Source organism: Cuculus canorus, chromosome 17 (genome assembly GCF_017976375.1).
Source record: "Cuculus canorus isolate bCucCan1 chromosome 17, bCucCan1.pri, whole genome shotgun sequence".
In the NCBI taxonomy this organism is placed as follows: Eukaryota; Metazoa; Chordata; class Aves; order Cuculiformes; family Cuculidae; genus Cuculus; species Cuculus canorus.
The window spans coordinates 12105407-12118576 of record NC_071417.1 but is presented as its reverse complement, the minus strand read 5'-3'; the positions used below and the strand labels follow the sequence as shown (position 1 = coordinate 12118576).

Here is a 13170-nt window from a genome sequence, read left to right as displayed (position 1 = left end):
CCTGCAGTTCTGTTCCAGAAGGTCTCAGAAGTGGTGTGGGGAACAGGAGCCCGGAACAAAACACAAACCACCCCAAGGATTTAGATATGAAAGGAGGGTGGCAGAGGACTGCTTGCATGAATCACTTGGTTGGAAAAGACCTGTGAGGTGGTCAAGTCCAACTATACCTATCCACTACTAAACCAGATCCCTGAGCACCCCATCTACATGTCTTCTAAATACCTTCAGGGATGGTGACTCCATCTCTTTGGGCAGCCTCTGCCAGTGCCTGAGAATCCTTTCTATGAAGACATTTTTCCTGATGTCTAGTCTGAACCTGCCCTGCTACAACTTGAGGCTGTTTCCTCTCATCCTGTTGCTTGGGAGCAGAGCCCAGCACCCCCCTCACCACAACCTCCTTCCCAGGAGCTGCAGTGAGTAATGAGGTCTCCCCTCAGCCTCCTCTTCTCCAGGCTAAACAACGCCCTCAGCCCTGTTCTCCAGACCCTTTCCCAGCTCCATTCCCTTCTCCGCGTGCTTCAGCCCTTCAATGTCCTTCTTGTAGTGAGGGGCTCAGAACGGAACCCAGGCTTTCAGCCTCACCAGTGCCGAGTATTAACTCTTTGTGCATTTACTCCTGCTATGTGTGTTGTTTTATACCTGTTCAAAACTCCAAGGATGTGTTGGACAGCAGAATGTCCTGGCCCTTGTCGAGCTGTAAATGAGGGAAGGCAGGCTTACTACAGTCACTGAAAGTAGGTGTAATGATTTGTGTCTGTTAATTCCAAACACATCGTGTGGGCGCACTCAGCATTTGCATCTCCTGCAAGTCATTCCGAGGGCAGTCACCTCAGGTAAGATTGATTTTGTTTTTTTTTTAATATGAAAATGAAAAAAATGAGATGGAGACACCAGCACAGCTGCAGGAATGATAAATGGCATCTCTGGCTCAGCACACCAGTGGTTTGTCCCTCATACTCATCTGACGCAGACTGAAGTACACACAAGGACAAAGCCCCAAATGTCTTAAGGGAGATATAAAACTCAGCTTACCAGAGACTGTGTGTTAGCCCTATCTACTCATTTTAAATAGTTTTGATCAGACAGTTTCTGCCTTAGACTGAATCTGGCAATTCTTCAGGACAGAGCTGCTTTTCTGAACTACTGACTTTTGACAGCTGCTTTAGTAGGAAATACATCTCAGCATCTGTTTTTTTCATATACTCTGGAACCTGTCATTTAGCACCTTGGCTGCTTTCCTGGTGGAGTTATCCTCCCATAAATGTTTAAATTGCTTTAAAAAATCAGATGACAAAGGGATTAAAACAATAATGAATACAGATAATTCTGTTAATGCTGCCCGTCCCTTCTGAACAGACAAGGGAAAAGCTGTTCTCAGAGCACAAGCTGAATTTGGAGTTTCGCACAGCTGATGGGTTGGAGGAACAAGGGTACAACGTTTAAGAGCATGCCACAAAACTTTGTTTACCCATCTTAAGAGTTCTTGTTCCGTGCAAAGAGAACAAATTAGCTTGTGACAGCAGACCGTTATCTTTAAATCCTCTTATCTTTTCTCCTTTCCCTTCCAAATAATAAAGGGATTGGCAGAGTTTCTGAATGTTGAGGAATTGCTCCATCCACTGTTCAGCTCTGAGAGGGGAAAAAGGCTTTCAAGTGTGTGTGGAATTTTAAAGATCAAGTGTATTTATTTTTATGGCTGTACATATGAGTACGAATTTTATAAATACATGCAAAAGAATCATAGAATTGTTTGGTTGGAGGAGACCTTTGAGATCATAAAGTCCAACCCTCACTTGCAAGTACAGGGAAGCATCACCGCTCTTTTCTGCACTGCAGAGGAGAGAATCACTGGGTCTGTGTTTCTGGGTGCAGCTTGCATCCCTGGGGATATATGGGAGAGCAGTTTAAATGTTCAAAAGACCTTATAGACTGAAACTGTTTCATCCCTGGCATTCAACCCAGTTCTGATGAGACTATGTATGTTAAACTACGACACAGTTTTTCATTTGTGATCTGAAAATCAGGAGAAGAAAAGTCTTTCTCTTTTTTGATTTCTTTTTACCCTTATCTTGACATTTAGTAATAGATTTTTTGAAACATATTGTTCATCATTCTGCAAACTCACGTCAGCTGGTGGCTGATGATCCATGTGATTGGAAATCCATGTGTAGTTTTCTCTGTGTGTGTTACCATAAAAATATCTTTTGTTGTACTTTTGAAAGGACCAAAGCTCATTTAACAGTTTTTTTTTTTTATCTGTTGGAGGCGATTTGGGGACTACGAGGTTCATTAGTGATCACATGTCAAAAAATTGGCTTTTTTTGCTTTACCTCAGGGGAAAAAAGACTAATAATGATCTGTTTAAGATTCATCCAGTCACTTGTCTGAGAGTCTTTGCTGAAGGCTGGGACAGAGAGAGACCGGAGACACAGACGCCTGGCAGTGAAAGCTTTGCTGTCCTTTCCTGTCCAGCATTCAGAGTGATGACAGCACACACCGGCTGCAGAGCCGAGTGGGCAGAGATCAGGGTGAGCTGCAGAACCACTGGCAGAGGTTGAACTGTCAGGAGCGTCACTGCTGGGTTATGATCAGGTTTCTAGAAAAATCCCACTCCTGGCTGCTGCAGGGTTCCTCTGTCTTAATGGGTTTTGCAGATCCAGGCCCATATTTCTGCAGATAAAGTTTGCCTCTAATGTAGGGTTTGTAGCTCATCTGTTCAGGTCCCAGAACATCAGTGTGAGGGAGAAGCCTTCTGGGGTTTTGTGGCAGGATGGTAGAGAGAACTTCATCCAATACAAACTGTATCCTGAACTCACAAGAACCTGCTTGGGAATCGCCTGTATTGGAGGAGGCTTTTGGTTGCCCGCTGCTGCTGGTGATCTCCCCTGCAGGCAGTATCCCTGGTAGTATGGGAAGCGCAGGCAAACAGAAAATCACCAGGTCCCTCGTTCTGAATTGTTTTCCTGAAAAGCAGTGATGCTTTTTTCAGTTGTGAGTGTTAGGAGTTAAGTAATGCTGTGGAGGGAAGTGTGGAATCTTCATCATCCTCCCCGTCTGTGTAGCTACAAGGACTTGGGGGATTTATTGCTGTACTTGAAGGCTGCTTGAACACAGGGAAGTTAAAGCTCATGCAGAGTCGCACTGTGCATCATAAGGTTGTACAGGGCTTTGTAAAGGCATCACAGTTATTACCTAATGGTGATGGACAGCTCAGTTTCTGTGGGGAGGCTGTTGCCTTCTTTCTGAAGGGCTGGGACATCAGCAGTGGAGCAGTGATTTAATTTTGTTACGTATCTTTTTGGTTACCAAGATTCGAGTGACACCCTCTTATCCCCAGCTCTGTCTCCAGAGACCTCAGAATGATACTTCAACTATTTGCTATTTTTTGTTCCTGTGGCCGGTCCAGCTGGAATGAGCATGATTCCTCTGGCCTCCAACATTACCGTAAATAGAATTGCTTGCTGATTTCTGCTGGTACATCGGAAAGTTGCATATTTGTGCAAGCTTAGGAGTGTTGGGGCTTCACATCTATCAGTGAACTCAACTTCTTGCCTAATAATTCTTCATGGTATAAATGGGAGGCAAAGACCTGGAGATGAAAATACAACAGTTTATGAACCTATGAAAATGATTCCGCAGTCAGCTTGTAATGAAATCTGGGAGAACATATGGAAAAATAAATGAGCTTATCTGAGTGTTCAGAACAGATTTCTTACACTTGCAACGATGTTTTATTTTCTGTTGTTATTTGTGTGAGTGCAGCGGGGAACGAGGTGACCTTTCAGCAATCAGCACATAGATTCTGCTGAACCCATTTGATATTGGGAGCACTGTTTCTGGAGGGTTATTCATTTCAGCGGGAATACATGTTCCTGAGCACAGTTGGCTGGCACCTGGAGTGAGTGCCGTGGCATTCTGTTTGCCTCTCCTTTCACTCAGCCAATGCAATGTGTCATCTGCTTCCTCTTGGGGAAGGCATTTGATATGAAACAGTTACAGAGAGCTATGAAAAACACTTAAAATACCGTATTGCAACCTAGTTTGTAAGTTCAAGTTTTCCAGCAAGGAGCCTTGACGCGAGGTAAGTGTAGTGGCTGAGCCGTAGCAGGAGGCCGGCGCTGCTGCCAGTCTCGGTCTGCTCAGCAGCACTCACAAATGTTAAACTAGTGTGTCACACTTTGTTTCCTCTTACCAACCTGGACTTTGCCTTTCTCTCTCTGTGGCTGTGTGTTCACAGCGTTTTGATGGGAATCACGTGGAATACACTGCCACTGATTCACAGTTTGAGGGTAACTGCCGAACGATGGAGAGGTCCCTGGTAGGAATTGAACTACTGGAGTGCCCCATTTTTCTAATTCTTCCAGGTTATGCACGGCTGTTCTTTGAATTCTCTTTTCAGGCACCAGAGCAATGGGGCCGTCATTTCCCGCTGTGGGCAGCCCGAGGTCAGTTGGTGGGGCTGGAGGAATGCAGATGATGAACACCTGGTCCAGTCTGTAGCCAAAGCCTGTGCCTCAGATTCCAGGTCTAACAGCAACAAATTAGTAAATGGGAATTGTTCCAGAGATTTCTCCAATGGAGGGGACCTCTCTGATGTGGAGTTCGGTAAGTTTTTCACAGTTCCTTTTCTGTAAAGGGCAGAGCATTATGTAAAATCTTTATCTATTGTAGGTACTGAGACAGATTTGAACCGTTTGTATTTGATCAGGCGTACTCCGGTTTCTGTATGTGTAGTGCACGTGCTTTGTGGGACTTGAGTGAATCATTGTTGTCAACAGTGTTTGAAGTATCCTTTTAGTTATTCATCCATCCTCTTCCCAGATTCCTCGATCTCCAATGCTTCAGGAGCAGAGAGTTTGGCAATACAGCCTCAGAAGCTTTTGATCTTGGATGCACGATCTTACGCAGCGGCTGTGGCGAACAGAGCTAAAGGTGGAGGCTGTGAGTGCCCTGGTGAGCAGTGTTCGTTCCCAGTTTTCTTTTAAGTTTAATCAAATGGATTTTCTCAAATGTAATTACACAGACACAGTTCAGTGCTACATATTCAACAGGCTGCGTGGATGCAAGTGCTATTCATCTACATGAAGGTTTGGAATCATTATAGCTATTACACAGTCCTTCGAAAGGATAGGGTTAGTTGGTAATTAACTCTGTTTCTCAAAGCACAAAACCAACTGGTAACAGTGTTCAGTAAATGCTGAACTGCATGGAACATGCTGATCAGCTTCCTCTGCTGAGTCAAGGGTATAAACCAGAGTGAGACAAAGGTGTCCAACGTGCTTATGTCTAAAAAAGCCTGAACAAACTCGTAACAACCCGCTAACCATAGAGAATAATAGTGGTCTAGAATGGTAGCACAGAACACAACTTCTCAGCAGTTTTTCTGAAGCTGGAACATTTTTCAGCATTTATGTCATAACCCAAAGCCACTGAAATCCTAATTCATGTCCATCAGTAATGCATTTGCAGTTACCACTTTGTCTTCTTTGGCACTTGCACATTGTTGGCATTCTAAACAAGGTATTTTTTTATAGTCATTATTGGATACGAATGCAGCCTGTTAAGATTCTGTAGGTGGGGAATCTGGAAAAAGATACCAGACAGACAATCTATAGAGCAGATAACAAATGCTGTTTTGACCATATGTCCTTGTTGTGGTTTTTGCTGCAACAGCTGCCCTCTGACATGTAGCCACCAGCGAGAAAACATGCATTTCCCATTTAACATGTCAAAAGCTACTGTATAACTCATCATCACAGAGCAGAATTTCAAACCAGAAAAGCAGACTATATAGAGAATTGAATTTTCTTCCTGTGTATTGGTTCTTGTATTCCTTATAGAAACCATCCAAACAGCTTGTCACTGACAATATAACTGACTCGCATTAAGTGCTTCCTTTTTGCTGATAGATTCTCTCCAGGTATTGCCAAGCTTGCTTCGTTCTCTCTGTATGAAAATGTCTCACTTCTGTTGTGCTTTTATATAGCATAATTCAGTAAAAAGACAAAAAAATGCTTAAATTGTTTGATACCATCAGCTGTTTCTGACTGGGATTATGGTCCATCGCTAACGGGACCTTCTGGTTGGGCCAGAATTTGTTGGATTGGTAAACAGTTAAGAAATCAAATTATATAAACCATGCTCTTTTAAGAGACTGTCACTTTTTCTTGCACAAGCACTCAGTAATCCTGCGTTCTGAGTCCTGATTAATTATTTTTTCTTTTGTAGAAAAGGTCATTTTAGCTATCATGTCATCATTTTTGTGCAGACAGAAGAAAGAGGAAAAGTAAATCTAGGGAAGGCTATTGAATTGGTGTTTTCCTGCATCTCCTTATCCCTGTTCCTCGTGCAGTTGAGCATTGCTGCTCGAGTACCTCGGCAGCATAAAGTCTCAGCATAATGAAGTGAAGGCAGTGACTGTTCAGCCTCTTTGAGTGGTTAGGAAAAGGGATATGTGACTGACAGACGTTAGTTTACCCAACTTAAGAATGTCTGCAAATTATCAATTTAATATTGTCCACGCTTCGTAGTCTGTCTCTGATGTTTCTTGGTCTTTTTAAGACATTCTATAGCCTTGAGCACAGTGATATCACCGTTCCCATAGATTTGTGCTGTATCTCTAATGTGAAGTGAAACACTGAAAATAAGCACACAAACACGTCACTAAGGCTTTCCTGTTTTGCTCTGCTGTGTTGTAATGTCTGGAATACTGACCCAGCTCTGAGTACTGGCTGCTCCTTAGGGAATACTCATAAACAGATTATTTCATCTCTCCACAGCAACAGTGGTTTGTTTATATGAAAAAGCTTCTTTCAGAAATTAAACTTAGCGTAGTTTTTAGTTTCTTCCCTGTTTCTTGGTGTTTCCCTGCAGAATATTATCCAAACTGTGAAGTGGTGTTCATGGGAATGGCAAACATCCATTCCATCCGGAAAAGCTTTCAGTCGCTGCGATTGCTCTGCACGCAAATGCCAGACCCAGGAAAGTAAGTGGATGTTTGGCGGGTTTTGCCTTTCCTTACGCGTTTCTGTGACTGCCACATTTTGCTGCCAATCTGTAAAGTGAAAGTCAGGTTTTCTTCCCTTGGTGACTTCCCTGTACAATAATGCTGAGCTGTATTTTTTCATTTCCATGGAATGTGGGCTAAAGGAGAGTCATTGGTTTATTGTCTTTGAAGTGAACCTAGAAAATGGGATCTGAGATTGTAATGTAACCTTGAGTAGTGATTGGCACCGCTTTCAGGTGGGCTTCAAAGTGCCAGCACTAGGGTATACCTGCTGGTCATGCTTCTTTACTCATTACAGTTGGCTTTCCTGCAGAAAGTCTAGTAGAGCCCACATTTACAGTGCCGTTTCAGGAGTTGTATCTTATAGCCCTTCATGCTATGGATTAACGAGCCTCTGACAGACCCTCTTCTCAGGAGCTTCTGAGGCCAGGTCTTCGCTAGGACACTGTAGTTGCACCAGTCCTGTTTCCCTCACCACTCCCCTGGTTTGAATTTGCTGCCCAGAGTCTTTCATGGTTTCGAAGTATTCCAGAGTGGCTGCTGTTACCAAACTGGTTGTGTAGGTCTCTACAGGTTAGAGGTTTTTAGGATGCCTGGGAACAGCTGAGGTGCAGGAGATTTCAAAGGCTTCTCAGGTTCCAGCCTTTCATTGAAGCACAGAACTGCCAGGGGTGCGTGGCAAAGTCCACAATAACTGGTGATGAGTCCAAATCATCAGCTCGGAGGGGAGCAAACAGCAGAGGCACTGCAAATGATGATTACCTGTTAATGTGGGTAGACCACTGCTTGCGGTGTCTGTTGCTGGTGATGTTATTTGAGCTTCTTGCAAGCCTCATGCAGCGAAGCACCTCCCGGTGTCCTGTGTGGCTTTGTTTCTTGCACATCTGGAAAAGAGTTAATGAGATGTAAATGAAAAATACTCGGGAATAACATTCACAGCTAATTAAAATAGGAGCTTTGACTTGATAAATTCAAAGATCCAATCCTGAAAGCATTTTAAAAGACCAAAAGCTGTCTTCTCTTCTTTCCGTCTAGTTGGTTATCAGCTCTGGAAAGTACCAAGTGGCTGCAGCACTTGTCTGTGCTTCTGAAATCCGCGCTACTCGTGGTCCATGCCGTGGACCGAGACCAGCGACCCGTCTTGGTGCACTGCTCAGATGGCTGGGACCGAACTCCCCAGATCGTGGCACTGGCCAAACTGCTGCTCGATCCGTACTACAGGACCACGGAGGTTTGTAAGCGGCTGCTGGAGCGTGGGGTGGTTACAGAGTTTGGGTCCTTTTCCAAGGAAGTCTGTCTGTGAAGGATTTAGCTTAGGAATACGTGATACATATTGCAGTTTCCATTACACCACTGCAGTTTCTCAGCCAGCTATTGATACAAAGTCTTTCTTTTCTCTAGAATTCCCAGCTGCATGTTTCCCCAGTTTCATTTTCTTGTTGTCCTCTGTCACTTAGCTTTATTTCTCCTGTTTTTTCAGCCTGTATTTCTTTCTCCCCCATCCTTTTTCAGCACTGTGTGGTATGTGGTGGCTGGGTTCCATCTGCCAGCCCACGTGCAAGATGCCTTTGTTGTCTAGAACAGAAACGTGTGTCTGAGCGCTGTGCTGCGAACGGCTGCTTAAAAAGCCTGGGATGCGTGAGGACCAGGAGGTTAAACTGTAGCAATGTCTTTTGGAGGAAAATGGAAAAGTCCTCTGATCCTTTTCCACATGATTTCTGGGAGTCGTCATCCATCAGGTCAAAACATACTGCTGTGTCCTTGGCACTGCACCTCCTCCTGCTCCCTCCTAAGGGTGCTGTGATTCCTGTTCGCAATGCAGAGTTCTGTACACAGCCTTTGCTTGTCTTCTTGTCATTACTGTATCAGAGGAATACATCAACTGTAGCTGTCCTACAAGGATCAGAAATGGTTAGGAAAATGAGCCTTCAGCATTGTCACAATTCAAGCTTTTCAGCTACCGGCTACTGGTTTTGCTCCAATTGCAGCCATTGACTTACAGAATCATAGAATGGTTTGGGTTGGAAGGGACCTTAGAGCCCATCCAGTTCCAACGCCCTTAATAAGCGTTCTCTATGATTTTTCTTTCCCCTAAGAATCAAACCCTTCCTGACCTGTGCTGGGTTTTAAGTCCTGTATGGTGAAGTGGGCTCTGTTTTGAAACACTCTTTGACCTTTTTGTTAGCGTGAGAAATCATTCAGCTCGACCTTTATTCAGCCTTGTGCGTGTGCCGCATTCGGTGCGCACACAGGCAGGCACTCTCTGAGCCTGCATCTGGATTGGTTGCCTTGATAACAGACAGATCTGCTCATCATTTTCGAGGGAGAGCTTTGGATTTCCTGTCCCGGTGTTGGTTACCACAACCCAGAGGGCTTTGATCAAGGTGGATTTCCTACTCACCCCTGCCTGCCAAGACAGGGCTCATACCAGGAGCTTCCCTGTCAGCTTAAGCTGCTTATTCTCTTCCCTTTTCTGTAGGCTTGGGAATTCCTCTCTGTCCCAGTTTTGTTGTGCGGGATTTCAGAACACAGAGGCATTAGGTAAAGCAGGAGAGATAAGTAAGGAGGCCAGTACTGAAGGGAAATGGGAGTAGCGAGGACACGGGAATGAGGTGATTCCCATGAGTCTCCAACCTCTTACAATGCTGAACCACTGAAAAACAGGAACTTTTCATCTGTACTCTTGTTTCTGCAGGGTTTCCAGGTGCTAGTGGAGACGGAGTGGCTGGATTTTGGCCACAAGTTTGCAGATCGCTGTGGCCATGGTGAGAATTCGGATGACCTAAATGAGCGCTGCCCAGTGTTTTTACAGTGGCTGGACTGCGTCCATCAGCTCCAGAGGCAGTTCCCTTGCTCTTTCGAGTTTAACGAAGCATTCCTTGTGAGTTGTGGCTTGAGAGATTGCTGTTTTATAGACTGCTTCTAAACCCATACCCAGTGCTTCCCTACTGTAGAGCCCCAAGGGGTTTCTGATTTCCCTTCTCACTGCGATACGGGAAAAGGAAAATGGGAAAACTGCCCAGATTCCATAGACAAAATATGTGTGTACTTCAGGGGACCCAAGATCTGTTCACTCTTAAAACCAAAACAGGACCCTCGAGGACTTCTTTTAAGCTTTCAAGAAAGAAACAAATGATATTAATTTAATAGTCTCGCCGAAGAGGTGCTGAAATAACTCTGGTATAATCCAAAGAGCACGAGAAAAGTCAGTTAGTGGCAGTAAAACTTCCCCCTACTTTGATCTTATTTTGAGTTGAAGGCCCCTCCTCTAAAACCAGCCCTCCCCCTTACCTTTACATGCAGTTTTTCTACTGAAATGTAGGATCCACGCGCTGTGTCTGTTTACTTTCGAAGCAGACAGCTCTGCTGTTAAGAGATTTGCCTGGGATGGCCAGAATGAGTTCCAAGGTGGGAAGGCGGGTCTGTGGGAAGGCAGCAGCCGCTGACTGCAGGGCCAGTAACCCGAAGAGGAAAAGCTCTTATGCGGTGTCGGATCCACTTGGAGATTTAAAGTGCGCTCCTGTGATTGTGGCTGACTTGAATTACCGCCTGCCAGCTCAGCCGTGTAACCAAGTGTGTGTTGAGTCCCAGCTTAGATCAGTCAGGAAATGAGATACATACGCTGTAATTGGTTTCACAGCACTCTGCTCACCTGCAGGGGCTGGGTGTGAACAGACCCTTGGCATTCTGGCTTTTATAGACTAAACCCCCTTAGTTTTTTTAGAGTACTGAAGTACCTGTCTTCATTTAAACATCCAAGTAACCCCAGGGAAGTCATATGCTCCAAGTTACATTCTCTTTAAGCTATTTTGTCAGACTGGGATGACAGCACAGAGTGAATAACGCTCAGGATGTATGTGCTGTGTGTGTTTATAGCGCACAGAAAGGAATGCTTTTCCCCACCAATCTTTGCCTTTCTGTGCTGTGGTGATGTTTTGTAACAGGCGTTGTCATTCTCTGCTTGTCCTGCAGGGCTGGGGGTTTGAATCAGCAAGACTTTTACACTTGATTATAAGCGAATATTTTGTCTTTACATTTTTTCCTGTATTTAGGTTATGATTTTAAGATTCTGCTATGCTTGAGCTCTTTGCAGGTAGTTTGTAAGCAGGTATGCAAAAACTGCGAGGTGTATTTGTCTCTCAGGCTTTAGGAAGTGGGGCATGGCCCAGTGGAGGAAAGAGTTGTTGCTTCTTAAGCCTGAACGCCGATTCTCGCGTTAAACTGATGTTTTCTGCCATCTGACAGTATCTGTGGTGGTCCTTGCAGGTGAAATTGGTGCAGCACACCTACTCCTGCCTCTTTGGTACATTCCTGTGCAACAATGCGAAAGAGAGAGGAGAGAAACACACTCAGGAACGGACCTGTTCTGTCTGGTCTTTGCTGCGGGCAGCAAACAAAGCCTTCAAAAACCTGCTCTACTCCTCCCAGTCTGAATCTGTACGTATTCCTCATTCCCCACTGCGTGGGGAGAATCCCTCTGGGGCTCCTAGGCATGATCTTCCCCAAAGTGTCTGCTTTAAGAGAACACTCAAGCTTGTGGTGGTGGGATGTTGTTGTGGCTTAACTGTCATGAACATAGTGTAGAGAGGAGTTCCCAGAGTGTCCTCAGGTCTCCTCATCAATGGTTACTTTGAGAAATTTCAGGCCTAGCGTTAAGTTTGATGTTATTTGAGGAATGTCAAATGCAATTTCAGACATTTCTCTGTGCTGGAAATGTGTTTTTGCTTTATTTTTTGTGACGGAACACATTTTAGTGTTTGACAAGTAGAATCACAGAATCATAGAATGGTTTGGGTTGGAACGGACCTTAAAGCCCATCTGTTTCCAAACCCGCTGCCATGGGCAGCGACACCTCTCACTGGATCAGGGGCTCCAAGCCGCATCCAACCTGGCCTTGAACACCTCCAGGGATGGATGAGCCACAGCATCTCTGGGCAACCAGGGCCTCCCCACCCTCATTGTGAAGAATTTCTTCCTAATGTCTAATCTAAACCTTCTCCCTTCCAGTTTAAAGCCATCCTCCCTCATCCTGTCACTACAGGCACTTGTAAAAGTCCCTCCCACCTCTCCTGTAGCCAACTTCAGGTAATGGAAGGCTGCTCTAAGGTCTGCCCAGAGCCTTCTCTTCTCCTGGCTGAACAACCCCAGCTGTTTCAGCCTGTCCTCATGGCAGAGGTGATCCAGCAGACCTCTCCAGAGAGCTAAGCTGCGTCAGGAGAGTGTCCTGGACCTGCATAGAAACAGAGGCATTCTATCTGTCCTCATCTAAATCAGAACAGGGGAAGTAGCTCAGATTGTGCAGTGTATCTTCGTTTCTCTTAATGCTTTCTTATCTTCAGTTTGGCTCTTCCATAGTAACAGCTCACTGCTGTTCCTGGGAAGGGACTTGGTGACCTCTGTGTGTCTGTGATGAAAAGAAGTGTTGGACACCAAGGGAGGCAGGGTGGTGAGCATGTGGACAGACCCCCGGTCATCAAATGTCATCGTGATTGGGTCAGGAAAGGATTTTATAAATATTTAAACACTTTTTGTTTATAAAAGTACCAGATGCCATAAACCTAACTGTGAGGACTATGCCATGTTTTTGCATATGATGGATGTGACTTCCAATTGTTCCTAAGCCAGGTTTTAATTTAAGGAAAGAGTTTGTGCCTCCATTTGTTATAAAAAAGGCTGAGTTTTTCCATTCACATCGGCCCTCTGTGGCTGTTTTGTCTCCCCTGGCCTCTGGATGTGCTTGGGCTGCGTGCAGATCCCGTTTGTCACTGTGACAGGCAACATCAGAGAGCGCCCTTCTAGACTCATCCACCTGACATTGTCACCACAGGAGTGGATGTGACAGCTGAAAGTATGAGACAGTTTGTGGAAGCTGCTCGAAGGTCTCCCTGGAGCCTTCTCTTCTCCTGGCTGAACAACCCAAACTCTCTCAGCCTGTCCTCATAGCAGAGGTGCTCCAGCCCTGCTTTTCCACAAGGAAGTTGCCTGGGAAAAGAGTGGAACTGATAGAGTGACACAGGGTATTTTCTAACTGAAACAGAAAGTGTGTTCTACAGTCAAGAAATCCCTTTTAGGAGCAAGCTGCCTCTGCAGCAAAGTATTTCTGCCTGTACTTAATTTTTAACATGTGAGTGCTTCTGTTAAAGACAGGGCTGGCTTTGATGAGC

The 13170-nt window shown here is 45.0% G+C and overlaps 1 protein-coding gene across 9 annotated transcripts in view; it reads left to right on the top strand.

The window, feature by feature from the left end:
• MTMR3 (myotubularin related protein 3) overlaps positions 1-13170 on the top strand; it is a 72423-nt gene that overhangs the window by 47808 nt on the left and 11445 nt on the right. For all 9 annotated transcript variants that reach the window (XM_054082640.1, XM_054082641.1, XM_054082632.1 and 6 more), the window contains 6 exons: positions 4400-4605; positions 4822-4953; positions 6874-6985; positions 8042-8237; positions 9702-9887; positions 11273-11443. In XM_054082640.1, coding sequence (XP_053938615.1) covers positions 4400-4605; positions 4822-4953; positions 6874-6985; positions 8042-8237; positions 9702-9887; positions 11273-11443 — 1003 coding nt within the window. The remainder of the gene's footprint in view (positions 1-4399; positions 4606-4821; positions 4954-6873; positions 6986-8041; positions 8238-9701; positions 9888-11272; positions 11444-13170) is intronic.